Genomic DNA, 20608 nt, shown 5'->3' with positions numbered 1-20608 from the left:
AGGAGTATTGATAGATAACTGCCTAAAGGAACACAAGATCAAGAAAAGTAGAACAATGCGGGGAACTAATTGGTTTTCTGTGTTTGGCGATGATTTAGGATTAATTCATTAAACATGTATTTATTCAACAATTTGACATTTTCTATTACTTCATACTCTGGGACTTCATTAGGTGTAATATATACATTATATTATAATATATAATATGTAATATATATTATATATAATATATACATATTATAATGTATAATATATATTACAGAAAACATTTATAATGTGTATTATATAATACATATTATATATGCTATATATATAATGTATATATTTGCCTGACAGTATTTCATATAATCAGATTTATTTGACATAAAAGAAAATATGCATAAACCTTCAGGAACTGGTGATATAATATAAAAACCAATTGATGAAAATACACCTGAGACTCTGAGTTTACTGCATACTTTTTACTTGGGCAATAACTCATTGCTGGCCTCTTTCAGAGATCCCCTTACTTGAATGATCTGTTGCTAAATCCTAAAAAATTATTTCTAGTAAGAATTGTATTTCTAGAGCACCAGCATATATCACTTATTAGCATCTGTTAAAAAGTAATGTGACCACATTGTTAAACCAGTCAAGACTGATGAAGTCAGATAAATGTATTTAATAGAAAATAGTTTTAATTACTTGTCTGAAAGCATTTTACCCTATAATTCAGCAAACATTTCTATTACTCTTTGAGTCTCAATGGGTATATAATATTGCGATTTAAAAACTGTGAAATGAACTAATATGATTAACTTGAAATCCATGTATCAGAGAAAGATGCGGCCGGGCGCAGTGGCTCACGCCTGTAATCCCAGCACTTTGGGAGGCCGAGGCGGGAGGATCACGAGGTCAGAAGATCGAGACCACCCTGGCTAACACGGTGAAACCCCGTCTCTACTAAAAATACAAAAAATTAGCCGGGTGTGCTGGCGGGCGCCAGTAGTCCCAGCTACTCGGGAGGCTGTGGCAGGAGAATGGCGTGAACCCAGGAGGCGGAGCTTGCAGTGAGCCGAGATTGCGCCTCTGCACTCCAGTCTGGGTGACAGAGCGAGACTCCGTCCCCCCTCCCAAAAAAAAAAAAAAAACAGAGAAAGATGCAGTAAGATGTATAAATATATATCATGGATCCATGAAGCATTACACTATGTTGTTAGCAATATCCAAAGACAATGATTCTATTGAGGCATAAAAAAATCCTGTGACACACACTGAAGGAAGTACAATCCAATTACCAAATATTTACTGAGTGCCTAGCAGATAACAACTGCCAAAATAGACACTGAAAAGCTGAAAGAATGAGCCAGACATAGACAGATTGTTGTCTTCTGGAAGTCGTGGCAATTACTAAATAAAACAATAAGATAAGGGCCAAAATAGAAGGACAAGCCACTGGGTTTGATGGCATGGTTCGTGCATTGCACAAAAATGCTTACATAAAGGAGCAAGTGACAGCTGAAATTGAGCCCATGTTCCACTTGCCAAGCTGTATGCGTTGACTTGAAGCTGTCCTCTCATAAAAAAAATAAGACACTTTTTATTACTCACCAAAGGCACTGCTTTACTCATCATTCCATACCTGCTCAGAGCTATGTTCACCCACGTGGGTCTTCTAATTCACAGAGGCCCCTACATAAGTTTAAGCTCCAGAAGGACAAAAGTCTTCCCTGTATTAAACAATAGATCTCATTCTCTGTGAACAGTGCTGGCACATAATAAGCACTCAATAAATATTTGTTGAGTGTTGTTGTTTATATGACATAATGACAGCCCTGGGATGATTGTGTCAGTTTGGGGGGATCAGATATTTTTAAATTTTTCCCTTAGATTTTTATTTCCTTTATTATTTTCTTTTTCTGCCATAATTTCCCTAAATAAGCTTTCTATGATGGGTTGAAACAAGCCACAGTGAACAATGAAGAAAATCCATTGTAAAATAATGAAATAAGTTTTAAAATCAGTTCTAAACTATTTTAAATGATTATAAAATATTTAAAATCTTCACAGCCAAATTGAGTTAATTTCCGTGGGGCTTTTCCCAGGAACGAGTAAGAATTGAGGGTATCTAAGAAGAAGAATAAAATGGAGGCATTATATTTAAAGTAGACTTTATCAGTAATAATTGGGAGAGGCTTAAATTTGCTTCTTAAATCCTTTTCATGATTGACATTCCTCAGTGTGACAGACATAAACCAAGGAAGTCGGGTGAAAAAATTTCGTCACGCATTTTCCAGGTTTCTCTTTTTTCCCTAACAGTAGCTTGCAAGTGAAAATAGAACCACACCGCGATCAAAGCACTTCTTTTCAAGTAGACGTTTACCATTTTTTCCTTTGACAATGTGGAGATTTATAAAATATATGACCAAACAATCATTTCATTTTAAATGCTTTCATGTGCAGAAGATATTTCAAATAGGGAATTTTGCATATGGGGATAATACAGATTATGTTTTAAAGTAAACATAATGAACACATGAACTGGTTGTTTTATAAGCAATTCCTACCCTGTTTTCCAGGAGCATATGATTCGAGAGGATGCCAAGGGTCTGACGCCAAGACAATGTGCTATAATGGAGGTAGTCCTGGCTACCATCAAGGTAAGGTTATGATGTTCCTATATATACATCCAGAGAGGCCCCCATTTACCTACAGAGATAGGTAGCCCTGATCTTAGCCATGTATCAGTAGAGCTGTGCCATTCAAAGAGATAGTAGATAGTTGAATAGATATAGGTTGGTGCAATAGTAATTGTGGCTTTTGCCATTGATACTGTTGCACCAACCTAATACATTCCTGGAGGATGCCAGATTTAGCCCTGTCTGTCTCCTTATGACATCCACAATACACTGTTCTTATACTTGTTTCCTTTGTCTCTCTCTAAAGCGTAAGTGAAACCTATGTTGTAATATATGTTCTCAAAGAAAGACATGTACCCTAAAACCCAGATAAACAGATGCTTCAGGAATATTTTGGGTTGCCAGAATTTGTTTTTATATGTTTTCTATGCATGTTGAAATTATTTTTAAAATATCAACCCTCCCTTCTCACTTAGTAAGTAAATAATTTCATTTCATTTTCTGCTGAAAACCCAAAGACGTTGTGTTGTACGCATCAACTGTTTTCATAGCCAAAGGTTAACTAAAAGTTATCATAGTGTATGCTAAATGTGTGCACATCTCAAAATGTAACCCAGAAGTTATTTTCAAAAAATTTATTTCATATTAATATCCATATATATTTATATGTGAAAGTTTGTTAAAGAGTTTGAAAGATGAGTTCGTCGTCTAAATTCAAATTATGTCCAAAGTGTTCACTCTTCACTGGGGGAAGCATCTACTATCCAGAATGCGTGACTAGCATAGCTATTAACTATACTATAACTGTTAGGTACCATGAGCCATTTGTAGAGCACAGAACAGTTCTACTGGATAGAAACGATGGTATTCTTTTCAACAGAGTTCTATCTGAATAACAGTCACATCCTTTCACAAAACTGTCACCTTGTGGCTTTTGTTTTGCAGTTTCAGCATTTAATATGACACGGTCTTTTGCTGCTGCAGTGGTAACAACTGCCAAGTTAAAGTTGGAAGGTGAGAGTTTTGTGACACCTAGAGACACCTGGGTCACAGAAATGGAGTTTCTAAAGAGGTAGCAAGAATGTTGTCTGGAAATATGGAAAATTTGAAAAATAATTTTGAGGAAAAAATGGACAACATGAAAAAGAAATACAATAAAAAACTTTAAAAGTTTTTTAATTATTTTCAAAAATTTGTGGAAAAAATAACTAATTTTTGGAGTTTCAGTAGCACTAATAGCTACATATTAGGACATGCTAGTAGAATAAAATAAGCTCTGGCGTACACCATGAAGAGGAAGAAAAGAAAAAATTTTGGCATCTGAATTCAGCCCTTTGTGCATTTTATTAGGTCAATGCATGGCTTTAGGAAAGGAAGGAAAATGTGTTCTGTGGAAATAGGGAATGGTATTCACTGTGTTCACAGATCTGGCTTCTGTCTCTAACTTCAGCGTTGCTCTAATTTTTATTGATGAGGCCAGATGATCACCACCTGCCGACTGAGTTCTTCTCAGACTCTAAGACGATGTTGATCCTCAAGCAAATTCCTTTTATCTTGACAGCTCAACTATCCATTCTTCCTGTTTATATCATCTATACTGATATTTTAATTCAATCTCAGACACCAGACACTGGTCTTGTTCTTTGTGGACAAAACCACTATTTGGTGTCCAAGGTCCAATAAATGGCTCCATGCCATTTGTCTTGTTTCTCCAGGACTGGAGTCTGACTCTGGTCCTCCTGAGCCTCAGAGCCTGTGTCAGTTCTCCAGTCCCCCTCTTCCCTAACTTCTGTGATGCCAACTCTTTCTCTAGGCACCTCCATGCTAGGCCTGCTGTGCCTGCTATGAGACTCTCTTGACCCTGTGCCCTGCCCATCTGCCAAGGTATTCACCCGATATCTGATTTTCAGTGACTGTCATTAGTTTGCCAAAGCTGAGACTCCCTTTATCTTGTCTGTCTGTGAGATTTGCACCAACTTACTGTCCTACCAAACGCTAATTGTGAGATTGACTACAAAGGAATTCAGGAGAACGAAGAGTACAACTTAAAAGAGTTTTAATTCCAAGAGCAAGAAACTCAATGTCTACCCAGAGCCAAGCCAAAGGAGCACTATGATGCAAGCAGAGACCTTATGAGAAAGATGACCATAGATCAAAGGAGAACACGCTACCCATGCTAATTTCCGATGGCTGCTAAAGAGATAATCTTTAATTCCTCTTCAGCTCAGTTTAATTGAATAAGCTAGAAATGAGAAAACAAAAAAGGAAAGGCCTATGGAGTTTTTAGAATATAGGCTGAAATAATGTTTTACATTTTCAAATTTCTCTTATGTATATACATCATTTCATGTGATCCTTGTAAATATCCTGGGTGTTAGATAGGTCAAGAATGATTATTCACATTTGATAACTGAGAAAATTAAAAGTGAGGGGATTTTAGTTGTTTTTCCAACGCCATAGCTCTGCTAGTAATTGGCAAGGCTGAGAAAGGACTCCAAACTCTAAAGCCAGTGTCCTTGCTTCTATGTCACATTTTTTCAATAAGTATTTACAAAGTTTAAGTAAAGTGTAGCAGGCTAAAAGGGATACTTCTTCAGAGAGATTACTTCTTGCTATATTAAAATACTATGTCAATTACTTAGACTATTTTGTAATTATTTTTAAAATAATGTAAAACCTTTCAGCCTCTATACAAGCATTGATGAAAATATGAACTTTTCTAAATATTAAAACTTTAATTGGACTGGAACTATTTTATAACACCAGTCACATGTAGCTTCTACTGTAAGTCAAGAGTGTCAAATATGGCAGGAGTAACAAAAATTATGATCATCTGCTGCAGTTAGGATGGTTGGGCTTTGAGACATTCCATTTACCCGACAAAGCAACCAAATCAACAATGTTTGAAAGTAAAAGTAGAAAGCTGGCAGCTGTGAGACAGATAACCAGTTACCTAATCTGTGTGTGCAAACTAATAGGGAGGCCAATAGGGAAATTTTAAAGGAGTTCTAGCTGGACTTTGAGTTCCAACCCCATATCTCAGGAAGACTCAGGACTGACATGAGATTCCCCTAAATGTAGATTTCTTTCAAAGAGAAATAGCAGTTACACTTTGACTTGAAAAAATGCTGAATGATTTAATTTTTCCCACCCTTTTAAATTCCCCCAGAACCCTTGTTATAGGGGCCTGAACATGACACTATATTATATGTTGCAAATATATTTGGCATCATGCAGTGGCAATACTGAGGTTTCTCTAAAACTAATAAACGTGAATCAGGGCCCTCTAGAAATCTGCATTTCTTGGTATAAGGGAAGGAATTTAACTATACATTCAAATTTAGCTTTGGAACTTATTACTTTCTTATTTAATCCTAGATAATACCATTTCTTATGCTCAGGACTCCAGGCAAACAGAAGAACATGATGATGAACCACATTTTATTCCTCTGCGTTTGTTACCCTCACAGAGGTTCTACCCTATCCTGCTATCCCCATTGCCCATGGGGTGATTCCAGTGGCTTTTTCTCAGCATCTTCTTTTCACTATTATAAGTAGTTTTGCCTTGGTTAAAATCCAGCTGCTCATGAGAAAAACAAAATAACCTACCTATGGAGGATTGCAATTCAAATATCATTATTTGAGAGCTTACTGTAGGTAGAAAATATGGTGAGCAATGAGGCGGTGGCTGGAGATGACAGCACTTGCCTTTGACTTGGGAACAAAACCATCTACAATCAGTAAAATAATTGTGGACAAAGGATGGGGGAGGGCAGAGAGGGTGATGAATTTTCTCTGACTGTCCAGGGAAAAGCTTCCCAGAGAAGGATATTTGGGAATGTAGAGGATAAAGAGGGAAAAAACAATGGGAGGAAGGCATTGCAGGCCTACAGAAAACATAGCATGAGTGACAGAAGAGAAGGCGTTGGTCAGCATGAAAACTTTAAATAGTCTAGTGTAGAAGAACCGATCATGACTGGCTGAGTATCACAGGGAATGAAAGAGGAACATTGGATTGGAGCCAGAATGCTGAGGCTTAAACACCAAAGTAAAGAATCTCAACTTCAGTTTGTCAGCAAAAGAGAAACACTGAAATATTTTATGGGCAGGAAGAGCATATTTTGATATGGTGTGTAAAAGAGGACTCCAGTTGTGGTAGAAAATAATTTTTAAAAATATCTGTCAAATAATTTCTAAAAAAATAAAACTTTAGTGGCTAACCTCTAAAGTTATAAAGTTAAGGTGGGTTATGATTATATCTAAGTTTGCAAAATGAGCTGTCTGCCTGGATTTGCCAAAAATATGATACAGGTGTTGGAAAGAACAAAGTAATGATGGAAAATTGCTACCAAAATAGTATATTTAACAAAAAAGGGAATTCTTCTTATAATCTTGTAAAGAAACAATAGCATGTTCCCATGAGTCAGTAAAAATACATTGTGAAAGATCTTCAATCTTGAAAAGTTTGAAGTGTTAAAAGAATTCAGAGTTTTATTGGGATTATAAAAAAATAGCTTGCCAAGCATGCAGGCAGTATTTTTCCTGATTTTATAAAATTTAGCAGTACTTTTTTTTTTGCCTCTCAAATCACAACCAGGTCTCAAGTGCTTTATTTTCTGAAAAGTTATGAAGAAAAAAAAATCTAGTTATTTTTCAAGGTAAAGAAAATGATACTTTGTATATAGCTCCTTCCTACCCTCCAGGTGATAATAGTGCTCCTTGTCACACATCCTGACATTTGTGACACCAACATATTAATGTATCTAGGGTGGAAGCCTTTACAAAGGGCAGAAGATGGCTATGAATTACAAAAGTAAATAAAATACTGGAAACTATATGGGAAATTACACCACTAACAAGTATAACATCAGAATAGGAGGTGAATAAGAGAGAGAGAGAGAAAGACATCAATGTGCACATTATTCTCCTCTCCTATGGAAATAATAATACTACTTAAAAGATTATTGAAAGAAAATTACATGAGTCATCACATATAAAGCAATTAAAACAGGCATATAGAAAACGCTTCATAAATATTAAGTTGACACTTATATTGCCTGATGACTGGTTCATTTTGGAGGCTTCTCTTTCCACTCTTAAGCCCAAGACCCCACATACTCTACTGCAGCCAACGTGTTTCTTTTTTCCTCCTTTCCCAATAAACCCTTTAATTCCCTCTCAAAGGAGCTAACTATTAAATCTGACTCTTTCCCTCACCAATAGTTCAAGTCCTTAAGGCTTTGTCCTCTGGCCTTTTGGTTTCCTGTGCCCAGAACCTTTTCCCTATAAGAGCACAGCCCTGGTCAGATTCTTTAACACCTGAGACTCCCCTTTGAGAAGCAGTGCTGTTCCTTCTCTCCGGGAGTTTCTAGTCCAGATTAAAAGCTGAGAGAGAGAGGCACATTGAAAATGAAATAATGATACGTTTTAACTTACAGCAGTGTAAGAAATGGAACAGGTGATCCAAATACTAGTTGAGGGAAACAGATTTTAAAACATCATAAAGTTTTAGAGAATGTGATCAACCAGTATGAACTCAAGAGATCAGGAAAAGCTGTAATGGTCTTGAAGGACAGATGGGAGTTTACAGGCTGGATAGAAAGTTTTTTTGGAGGAAGACTCATGACGTGAACATCAACAGGAAAAAAGGAATTTCACCATGGGAAGGCACAAGACAAGAAGGCTGGGAGGCAGTGAGTAGACCACTCTGTGGACTGGCCTGGACTGAACTAGGTGTTGGCATAATGAAGCAGTGTAAAATGAGGTTGATGGGAAATGTTTAGGTTGAAAATAAAGAGGTCCTTGTGTGCCCTCATTATGTTTCATAAAAGAGGATTCACTGATGATTTTGAAAACGTTATGCTAAAGTCATTTCAGCAATAGGAATCTTATAGAAATGCACAAATTAGATTGCATAGTTCAAGATTATAGTCAGAGATTTCAGTTCCATTTCTTTAGTTCCTAAGATGATGAGAGCTATCAGCAAGGTGGTGGCTTTAGGAGGAGAATGGGAAGGATGGATATGACTGACACAAGCCAGGGAGAGTTGTTGGAACTTGGCAACTGACTATGGGGCAGACGGGAAAAGGAGCCCAAAATGCCTCAGAGATTTCAGCCCCAGCGACTGAGAAAGCATGGTTCCACCAAGAAGAATGGAAGGCTGTTTTCCTAGTGCCATGTTGGAGTTAGATGCGATGGCAGGAACGTGGAAATAAATATTGAAGAACCTGCTTGAGATAGGGGCTGATGCTTAAAACACAATGCTGAGTTCTATGTTGAGTTCTATGTTATTCTGTCAACTAAATATATTTTTTACAATTGGAAAGAACTCCAGCCTTTACAAAGTTCTTCCAGTTAGAGCAATTACAAGTTTACAACACCAAAAGTAGAATGGATGTTTCTGCTACCATTCTATACATGAATTAACTGATAGCCTAAGAGGTTAAATAACCTATGCAAAAGTCCGACTGTATAAAGGACAGATGAAGAATTATATTTTCTAGCATATTATAAGGATCCGAGAATCAAAGAGGTTAAGAGGATTCTAGACTCTCAGAATTGGAAACATGACTCAGCATCTCCCACTCTTGCCACGTCATCTACAATGTTGTCAGCACATGGTCATCTGGGCACCACTTAATAGTGGCCAGTGATGAGACCTCACTAACTTACAAGTGGAAGTTTTGATTTTTAAGATGCACTATTATTGGAAATTTTTGATGAATGTATCAAAGAAAAATCTGCTCTCCTGCTGTGTATTGGTGCTCCTTCTGTTCTTTGGAAGTACCATAAAATCATTCTGTTTCCTTTTCTGTGTGATAGACTTTCAGATATTAAACAAAACTATCATGCCATCCCATATCATCTGAAGCTGTTTATTGAATAACATGCCTCCTAGACCTTATGAAATTCTTATCACCTGTCTTTAAATAGCCTCCACTTTTCATATTTCTTATAAATGATGAAGCCCAAGAATGAACTTAATATCCCAGATGTGTTCTAACCAGCGAAGAATATTCCTGCCTTACCAAACCCTTATGCTTGACCTGTCTACCTATTTTGATGCATGATCAGATTTCACTTGCTTGAATAGCTGCCTTCTCACTTATGCAATTATGTTGAACTTGACAGCAAATAAATCTTTATGACTTTTTAAAAATTTCTGTTGTTAAGCCACATCACCCCCATTCTGTACTTTATGATAAACTTGAATATGAATATTTATTATGAATTCTGGCTTTTTAGTTTCCTCTTTGCCATCTCATTCTAGAAACGTTGACCCAGCATTCCAGACTACCAGGACCCTTCTAAAGCCAAATTTTGTCATCCAGTGTAACAACTTTAAGCTTCAGCTCAACTGCACATCTGTCAAACATGCTTTCTGCCTTTGTTTTTTTAAGTCCTTAGCAAAAATAAATATCAGCCATGATAGAGAGGAAGAGAGAATGTCATCCAGCTAATATCTTTATCCTTCTTTGCACTAAACAACCAACTCCTCCACAGTCCTTCAACTGAGAAGTTACAAATTATTTTCTTCAATAAGGAGGAAATGACCTATCCTAATTGTTTTTTGCCCATTTTTTCCTGCTACTTTAGACCATTGTAAGTAAAACATCTGAACAGATCAAACTGAAGTTTCTTAGATTATACTGCAGGCCACAGAGGAATTATAAGAGACTAAGTCTTGGGCTTTTGTTTAGAATCCATGGAAAATAATGCACTTTTCACATGTGTAATGAAAACATCCGGAAGGCTTTAAACCCCACATTTACAAATTCCTTTCTAGCATGTTATCCCCCAACAAAATGCCCATTATAATGAGTAGAAATCAACTATGCTGCACTGAGCTATGGATAGTGGGTTTTGTCTAATAATTAAGACATTTACTTCTATACATCACCCTCACATTTATATCCTTCAAACCCAGCCTCAGCAAAATGCGGATTCTACTCTCCAGTTCCTTCAGAGTCATGTGCATAGAGTCAAATTTGAATGTAAAATCTCTGAATGCCAAGATCCATGTAATAATTGCAGCCTCCTTTCTCCTGATTATCTGTGCCAGTAAGATAACCAGACTGGTGCTCGGAGATTCTCTCATTCCAGGTTTTGAACATTGTGTGAAAGGTTTTCATAAAGTAGCATTCTTGTCGAGTTTGCATTTGCATGACCATAGAAATCGCCTTCTTCATTGTTAGAGTGAGGAGCCTATGACATGTGTTATTTGACTGTGTCCATTGAACGGGATATTTTCATTCTTACCACCTGGCAATTTGTTTTCTCTTCTGACATAGCTACCCTCTGTCCTGGGTTTCTGTCTCAGGACATTTCATATTGTAAAATACACTCCAAAGACAAAGGCATTAGTTTCTGCCCTTACAAAACTTCTATTCAGTAAATATCCTGCTAGAGACTTTAATGGAATAACAAGTAAAACTCTACGGCTAAAAAAGAGGAAGTCAGTTGAGTATCGTACCTAAAACCCTTGGGTTTCCTCAGGTACAAGCACACACCTTATTTATGATTTCATTTCCTGATTAGTCCCCAAAGTCCCAGAGTCCTACAAAATAATGCCTTAGTATTAAAAATATGCCTTTCTAGAATATTATTTTAAAAGATTCAGTACCAGTACTTAGTTGATGCCTTCATAGCTTAACCCTTTTTACCTTCTGCTATGAAGTTTTCCAGGCCCTCAATAATATCTCAATTATATGAAGTTCAGTGGTATTCTTCTATTCTTCCCAATCATATTCCACAGAACATTTGTATTCCCAAAGTATTAGCCCAGTGATATAGGTGTCCTATGGCCTAATAATTTTAGCAACAAGGTATATTAATAAAAGATTACACAGATCTCTTTACCACAGTATGCCTCAGAGCCTTTACTATGTTAATAAGTTTTGGAAATTTTTAGGAGTGCAGTGTCATCTCTTAACTTCCACTGGCCCTTTACTACCTAGAGGCAGCATGGGTTTAGTGATGGGTATAGAATAACAGGAGAAAACAGTATTTGAAAAACTATATCTAGATTATACTTGGAGAACTACGAACACTTCAGTTCTCCTTAAATAGTGCCGAGACTACCAGGGTTTCTCTTGGTTACTTGGTGGGGTTGTCCTCTTTCTCTAGTTCATGAGGGTGCATTACCTACTGGCTGCTAAAGTTAAAAACAACAGTACTTAAAAACTCATAGCCACCAAAGAAGTCACTTCTTTGGAAGCCTTTGCTGGCTCCTTAGACAACAGAATTGCGTGCCTCCCCGATTATCTGTATTTTCAAATCATTTTTCTAACACCTACAATGTGTTGTTGAAGTCATGTGTTTAAATGTTGGTTACATTTCCTACTAGATCATAATACCTTTGGGAGCAACCACTGTGTCTCTTTTGCTTTATAATATTAGCATCCAGTACAAGGTCTGGCTCATGATACAGATTTAATAAATATTTATGAAAGAAAAGAGGGAAAAAACAGGTGGCACAGCAGACACTACCACAGATGCAGTCAAGTGTTAAGGTGACTGAAGAATCCACAGTGCAATCTTACAAATTAGACAGTAAATCCTGTGGTCATCCTTATGAATGCTATCACTCATGCTACTTTACATACACTGTTAAAGAACAGTTTTCAAAAGAGGGTATAATTGTGATATTCATGCAGTTATAAAATGTGTCAAAATGTTATTTTATTCATCAATTAGTGAGGGAACCAGTTAAGATGTTACGACTGTCTCAAAGGAGAATTCCAGAAACCAAGCATATACAAGCAATAAGAAAAGCTGGAATAGAGGAAAGAAAGATTTATCCACAGAGCAATATTCAGTTTTATTCCGCCCAAAATAATTAATTTGTATTATGAGGGACAAATATCATCTATACTATTATTATTAATTTTCTACAATGTATAGAGTTTTAAAGTAGCCCAAGAACAATGAAAAGTGAGAATAACCCAAATGTGTATCATAGACAGAATACCCATTAATCTTTTCTGCGTCCTTTTCCCCAGAAATGGCAAATTTTCATTTTATCAGTTTTGGTTTTCCTTCCCTCTCTTCCTCCTCCTCTTTCTGCTCCTCCTCATCCTCCTTTATTGTAATCATTTAGCACTTATGCTCAGGTTTGATAAGACTGAGGCTTACCTGAGAAATATTAAGAAAGAGAGAGAGAGTGTTTTCCTTTCCAGAGTTTCCCTCCTACTCTTGGCTCGGTTTCTAGCACTGCTCTTTACTCTCAGGCACAGTTATTTCTTTGGATGGCTCCTTGATTCATTATGTAAACAGTCCTCCAGAGAGCACTCCACTACCCTTCTGGGAGATACAGAGTCAAGACCTATCTAAATACATTTACGTGTATCCCTCTCAATATATCCATGAAATCTTTTTTCCATCCTTAAATACTGTGTTTCTCAAAGAAAGGAATTATCATATTTTTTTCATCTGTTAAGGCGCCCAAAACAGTTCTGGACTAACAGTCCTCTAAATACTTTCTGCATGTGAAAATGTTTTAACATTCTTTATAAGATCCAGGTGTAGAACAATTTTAAAATTATGTTTTTGTATTCTCCTAAAGAGAAGACATTTTCTCCGTGCCTCCTTTTCATAGCATATGTAGTTTTTGCCACAGCCTGTGTTTTCACGGAGCACCTAGCTAGAATCAGTGAATGGAACTTCAAAGGTCCATAGGTTTCTTTCTCCCTGGGGAGGGTATCTGTAATTGTACCAGTCTTTCTTAAGTTTAAATCCCGATTGCCTAATTTCTTTGGCCTACACCATGAATGTCCTCTACAGTATACTCTCTGAAAGTAGAACCAGATGCTTGCTAATACCCGTAAAATTTTTCTGCATCTCTCCTTGAATAGGGAAAAAAAACTGCGATAATTATGATTTTTGCAGCTCATTGAAATGTCCTGCCTGAGAAATTCTTAAGGAGTGGGAAAGAAGAATGACACATACCCATTTAGGGGAGTGTCTCTGAATAATTTCTTGAGCTTCTTTGGCATATTTCATTCTGTACTAATTATAGATCACAGTGAGCCACAGTTACTAGTGAGTGCTTTGTTTCCTCTAGTATTGTTGGTACAGGAAGAGAGAAAGAGAACCATTTATCTAACCTTAATAGCATATTATAAATCCATTATTTATAAACAGGTAGAAAAAAACATCCTTAGTTCTATCATATATCTCTAGACAGTCTGCATTTCCAAGAGATGTCTGTCTGTGCGTAACACTTGTAGTATGAAAAATGCTAACATCCCTCAGGGACTATATTTATTATCAATGACCATGTATCTTCTCTATTACCTTATTTATACATTTTGGAATATTTTGAGTTTGGTTGAATAACAATAGCAAAAACAAGTTTTATTATATTTATCAGACACAAGGTTCAAGGGCTGTTGGATTTCCAAGGACCACTCTGCCTTGTCAGGTTGGCCTATATCTGCACCACTGTGTGATTAGAGGATTGGGCAGATGGAGTGGCAGACACCTGACCTAGAATTGCAAACTGGTATCTGGAAAATATGTGGCCAGAAGCTACCTTCCCGATGAAATGTTGACAACCCTAGGTATTTTTCTCATGTTCAAGAAACAGAAGTCAATAACCAAGTCGATAATTGTGACCTAAACCCGTTATTCTATAAGGATTCTGACTGCTACATCAGCATGATCTCATTTGTTTAAAGTTTTGCATAAGAGAAAAAGGATTAGGCCTTCTGTGATATGAGGTCTGTGAGGCTGAGTGTCATTTCAGAGATGTCTAGGGGACCTGAATTAGATGTTAATAACTTAGCAATGGGAAAATAGTGGAACCATTTTTTGTATCTTGCATTGATCAAATTGTATTATTCCATTTGAGCTTCTCTATTAGAGTAATAAATTCCTTCCTCCACTACTTCTCTCTAAATGCCTCTGCTATTTTTCTTCTTCGTAGCAATACTTTCATGCAGGAGGAAATGGCCTGAAAAAGAATTTCTTGGAGAAAAGCCCAGATCTTCAGTCTCTGAGATATGCTCTCAGTCTTTATACCCAAACTACTGATGCCTTGATAAAGAAATTCATAGATACTCAAACCTCACAGAGTAAGTAACACATAGGACCTGAGAATAAGGTAAACTGAATACTAAACTAAAATTTAACATCAGAATTATTATATATAGTACTAATGATTTTGTGCTGTTGTGAATTGAAGTATCCTTAAAATGGAGAGTTATGGTTAATAGAGAATACTAATATTTTTTAGTGTTCATGAATTATAATTTTATAAATAATTTTAATAACACTAATATATTCCATACTAAAGCTCTATGGAATGGCTGACTTGTTGGTGATTTTAACTTCCATAAAACTACTTTAAGTAAAATCTACTTTTTAAAATTTATGACCATGATATTTTCTTCAATTCAGTATTAAAAACTCAGTGGATTTCTGGTGTTGGTATCTTCCAAAAAAAATGATAATAATTCCCTAAATCCTAACTTCAAATGTAAAATCCTGTGCTGTGGGGTTTCTATAAGGGAAATCTCATTTTATGCTAATTTCATATGAAAAAAATTGCAAGATTTCTTTGAAACAGGCCAAGAGGCAGGCTTGGTATTTTATTTGAAACTCAGATATGTTTCATGTGTCAAAGTTCCCACCTCATAAGCTTCTAAGATATTACTGTTCAGAAGTGTTTCTTTCAAGTTGCTTTGTGATTTATTATATTTTGGTGATTATATGTATTTAAGATCTGATATTTCTAAGAGATTATTGAACATGTCAGTGTGAGTCAAAAGAGCCAAATGCAGACTCAAACTTCAGAAACTAGTAAGTTATACTACAGAAATAATAAAAGTAAGTAAGAGGACACTGTCTTCATTCATGAAAGATCCTTGGAAAAGGGAAAATACAGATAATTTTTTAACTATGATGAAAATACCCTGGACTCATCATTTTTTCCTCTTGGATACATTAATTTTTCTCCCTATATCAAGGATAAAGCTAAAGGTGCTAGGTAGGTAGTCTGCGTATAGCACTTTATGCTTTCTGATAGTGTCCAGTTAAAAATTACAATGATCCCTTTTCATATATCCCAGGTTATACTGTGGGATATTTCCAGAAAGGGAAAAGTCGAGCTCATGAGAGATTGTCAAGAGATGCAGAAATATTCAAAACATTTTTACCTGAATGCATGCTCATGCTCCCTTAAGGTTTTCTGAACTTTATAAATATGAATACAATTCTAATATATCAAACAAATAGCGTTATAACTTTACTCGAAGAAAAAAATGAGAATATAGAACTTTTGCTTCATCTTTATAGGTTTACATTTATGTGTACACCCCCCCAACATGCACATATACACGTATACAGACAGACATCCCTCGGTATCCATGGGTCATTGGCTCCAGGACCTGCCATGGATAACAAAATTTATGGATGCTCAAGTCCCGGATATAAAAAGGTATAGGAGTTGCATATAACGTATGCACATCCTCCCATATATTTTAAATCATCTCTAGAGTATGTAGAATACAAAAAAATGTAAATGATTGTTAAGCAGTATTGTTTATGGAATAATAACAGGAAAAAAAAGCCTGTACATGTTCAGTACAGATGCAATTTCTAAAAATATTTTCCATCCACAGTTGGTTGAATCCATGGATGCAGAACTCATGGATATCAAGGGACGACTGTGTGAGTGTGTGTGTGCATACATCTATGTGTGTGTGTGTGTGTATCTATCTATCTATCTATATATATATAAAATCAACTATGGTATATGGAATTTGGCATAATTATCTTTTTATTACATGTATTAGTATTATATGAAAACATTAAAAACATATGGGGAGAGGAGAGGATTCTTAATTCTAATAACTCACTGACAGTATAATTGTTTTTACTCTTAATTTATTTCCCATTCCCTCATTTTCTTTTTCTGAGTATTCAATTTTTCAGATAACTGAAATTGGTAGGCTATAGATATGAAATGGTTTTTAATTTTCTCCAATAACTACCCGTAACTATGCCTTGTGGAAATGTATTTCCACCTCCTCCAGCCCTCCCATCCACCCTCGCCGAGCTGCCCTCCCCAGACATGCTCAGGTCCAAAGGACTTGGTATATAAAAGGGAGTCTGATGTGCCACTTGCTCCTCCTTCCCCATCCACTTCTAGGTCCCTCTTTTCCACGGTGTTTTTGGGAATGGAAACTAAAGGGAAAGAAGAAGAGGTCCTCAATGCTTCCTATATTGTTGCATCCAAATGCTGGTCTCTCGTGTGTGTTTCTGGGGACCTTCCTATCTGTACATTTCCTTGAGGAGTGAAATCTATTTCAGATAGATTCCTGTCAGTGTCTCCTGTGACTGCCTACTGCAGCATATGCCATAGATTCATGCTGCTTGAAAATCCATTCCTTGTGGCTAGCCCTCTGGAATGGGATTCCAGCAAGTAAGCTAAAGCTCAGCTTCCTCTCGTGAGGTCCACTTGAGCCATAGAAAACTCGTACATTCTTTCCAAATTGTTGGTGGTAATGGAGACTTCTCTACTACTACCCAATTTCTCCACCCTGCCATTTCTCTAAAATTCTCTTTTCTACCTGTACATAAGTATTTATACTTCCACATTAGGGGAGGGACAATGCTATGGCTTGATGTAACATGACCATGTCAATAATAAATGGAGGCAAGCTAAAGTCTTCTCAGTTAGTGAATCCAGGATTTCTGAGGAATATTCATTCCATCTCTTTTGTTTTTATTCTATCACAATCCCATCTCAATATTCATGACCATAGACTGAATAATAAAGTTAGTCAACACTACACCCTTTAGAAAATTGTGATGGGCAAGAGAGATAGATGAGAATTAGCTACATTTTAGAATGATTTATAGAACCATAAAAATGAAAATATAGTGGAAGATACAATACTTATTTCTGTAACAGATCCTAAAGTTATAGTTCATACTTATAACTTACAAATTCTTCTGTCCAGTCCATGTTCTCTTTGGCGCCAAAGGAAACTCAACTTCCAAGATTCCTTAAGTGACAGAGAAATATAGAAAAGTTTAATTATTGGGGTCTTGTTTATATAGAGTGCTATCTGATTGTTTGAACATTTGACACTGGACATGCTGAAATAGAGGCATTTGGGTTCCACCCTTTGAATTCCATTGGTACTCTTCCTGCAGATGATCATTTCCAATTAATAGTAGGATTCATTATCCTGTATCTGTTATTCTACCTGTTTTTTTGGTGGCATGAAGTCCAAAATGACCAAATGGAGTTTCAGTTTCCAGTGCATATTAGCCCATTCTCACGCTGCTAATAAAGACATACCCAAGAGCAGGTAATTTATAAAGGAAAGAGGTTTAATGGACTCACAGTTCAGCATGGCTGGGGAGACCTCACAATCATGGCAGAAGGCAAAGGAGGGGCAAAGGCATGTCTCACACGGTGGCAGGCAAGAGAGTGTGTGCAGGTGAACTGCCCTTTATAAAACCATCAGATCTCATGAGACTTATTCACTAGCACAATAACAAAACAGGAAAAACCCATCCCTATGATTCAATTACCTCTCACCAGGTCCCTCCCATGACATGTGGGAATTAAGGGAGCTACAATTCAAGAAGAGATTTGGGTGGGGACACAGCCCAACCATATCACAGTGTAAATACTGTTGCAGTTATGCAAATAATTGGCTAGCACTTAGCACAATACCAAATACCCATGAATAGTTATTGTATTTCATTTTTGTTATTTTAACTTAGATTTTGTTATATAATTTAGAAATATCATAGTGGTGTTATAGTATCAATCAAATATAAAGCAGTAATAGCTGACACTGCTTACTGCAAACACCTGCCACTCTGCCTGAGGAGCCACAGGCACAGGCTTAGTCCCATGCAGGACCAGCTGGAGTGCCAGAGGGTTAATGCCTCAGGGAGCAGCCCCCTACCGATGAAATACAGGAAGTTGGTGGGTAAGAAAGGAAGAAGAGAAAATCTCCATCTTCCTCATTTGTGACAACTCTGATGTGTATTCTAAATACATAGCACTCTAGAGTGTCCCTGTGAGACGGGATCATTTCCCTCCGAAGACTGGCTTGACACACACTTATTTTTTACTTACTTTTTTTTTTTTTTAGCTTACTTTTTTCTTTTCTCACCTCCTGGCTCCTTTCCCAGTGTTTCCTGGGATCCCTCCCCAGGCAGACCACTTACCTTTTGATGCTTGTCTCAGGTTTGCTTCTGGGAGAACCCAAGCCTAAGGTCACATGGCTAAAAAGCAGGGCACCAGATCCTGGCTCAACACGTATCTAGACTCTGTGCCCTGAGCACTGTGACCACCCCTCCTTGATGACAAGTGAAAAGGCTCACTACCTTGAATGAATGTTTCCCCGTTACTTGGGCTTTCTCTCTCATGTTTTCTTAATTTAGAAATACAGAACTAATTAATGAAATACAACTTTTTAAATGAGTAAGTATTATCTGGGGGGAAAAAAAAAGCTTGTATTTTTTTCCAAATAATAAGCATAATCATTTACCTTATGATCGTAAACCCAAAGTGGTTTTTTTGTCTGTTTAATTTTTTTTTTTTTTTTTTGAGATAGAGTCTTGCCCTGTTGCCCAGACTAGAGTACAGTGGCACGATCTCGGCTCACTGCAGCCTCTGCCACCTGGTTCCAGCGATTCTCCTGCCTCAGCCTCCTGGGTAGCTGGGATTACAGGAACAGGCCACCATGCCCAGCATTTTTGTACTTTTTTTAGTAGAGACAGTTTCACCATGTTGGCCAGGCTGGTCTCGATCTCCTGACCCCAGGTGATCGGCCCACCTCAGCCTCCCAAAGTGCTGAGATTACAGGTGAGAGCTACTGTGCCCGGCCTGTCTCTTTAATTTTTAATCCATACTCTGTGGGGGAAATTACTATTTCAAACTATTTCAAATGTGTTGAATTATTATTTAAGTGCTATTTAATCAAAATGTGTGTTGTATAAAATGTCTTGTGATCCTTTAGAAATCTAAGTGCACTTTTCAAAGCATTTGTGTTTTACTTTTCTTATTCTCATATAATTTCCCCTTAACTCCATTTTCTTCTTTCCCTTTCTCATCTCCTTCTCTTTTTTGTTTTTTTCCCTTGCTGTGTTAGAAAAGTAACTATAGCATTTGATATAAGGAAAACGTCAATAGCTTATCATTGATTTTTTCACTATTTTCAAGTTTTAAGACATACTTCCCTTTAAAAATATGTTTAATTGAATTCAACTTTTTAATGAATGGGTTTATAAGTGTGGCAAACCTCTTGTATCTTGCTCATTTACTCTTTTTTCCTTCTTCACCTCTTTCTTGCTCTTTTCTGTCCTATGTTTGAACTCTTACCTCCTTCATTATTCTCTTGTGAAAGAGATTTGGATGTCATCTTTCTGAAGCAGTTAGACAAAAAGAAAAAAAAATACTCTACAAGAAATTGAATCCCATTAGAAATTTATGAGCCACATAATTCAAATGTGATTTTTCATATGGGAAAAACAGTCTTCTCTTCTCTCTCTGTTCCAAACATGGAAAATAAACAAATCCGAAATGGATGTAGAATTATTCTTAAGTTTTTAAGTGGAACTGAGAATTTAATATATGAGTAACATGTTTATTATTCTAGAAACATACTGCAATACTAAAACACCATCTTATTCTGCATCCATTTCACAAACATTTACTCAGTGTCACCTCTGAGCTAAGTTTCATACAATGAGAAATATGGTCAAAGGTGAATATGATGTTATGTATGCAAGTTGCTCTAATACAGCGCTTCTTAAGAAGGCGTGGTTTTCTCCCTCAGGAGACATATGGTAATGTCTGCACATCTTTGGATGTCACATCCTGGGGTGGTGGTCCTGTTACTGGCATCTAGTGTAGAGGCCAGGAATGTTGCTAAACATCTACAGTGCATAGGACAGCCTTCCTGTAATACAAATTCATCTGGCTCTAAATAGCAATAGTGCTCAGTCTGGGACACCGTACT

The 20608-nt window shown here is 36.8% G+C and overlaps 1 protein-coding gene across 1 annotated transcript in view; it reads left to right on the top strand.

Annotated features, from left to right (window-relative positions):
• Nucleotides 1-14828, top strand: part of LOC101012257 (protein unc-13 homolog C) — a 75331-nt gene extending 60503 nt beyond the window's left edge. The window contains exons 11-12 of the mRNA XM_031661615.1: nt 2559-2639; nt 14545-14828. Of these exons, the coding sequence (XP_031517475.1) occupies nt 2559-2639; nt 14545-14700 (237 nt within the window). The 3' untranslated portion in view covers nt 14701-14828. The remainder of the gene's footprint in view (nt 1-2558; nt 2640-14544) is intronic.
• The last annotated feature ends 5780 nt before the right edge of the window (nt 14829-20608 follow it).

This window comes from Papio anubis, unplaced genomic scaffold (assembly GCF_008728515.1).
Source record: "Papio anubis isolate 15944 unplaced genomic scaffold, Panubis1.0 scaffold203, whole genome shotgun sequence".
Taxonomy (NCBI): Eukaryota; Metazoa; Chordata; class Mammalia; order Primates; family Cercopithecidae; genus Papio; species Papio anubis.
The sequence above is the reverse complement of the archived record's forward strand: the minus strand, read 5'-3'. Positions and strand labels throughout refer to the sequence as shown.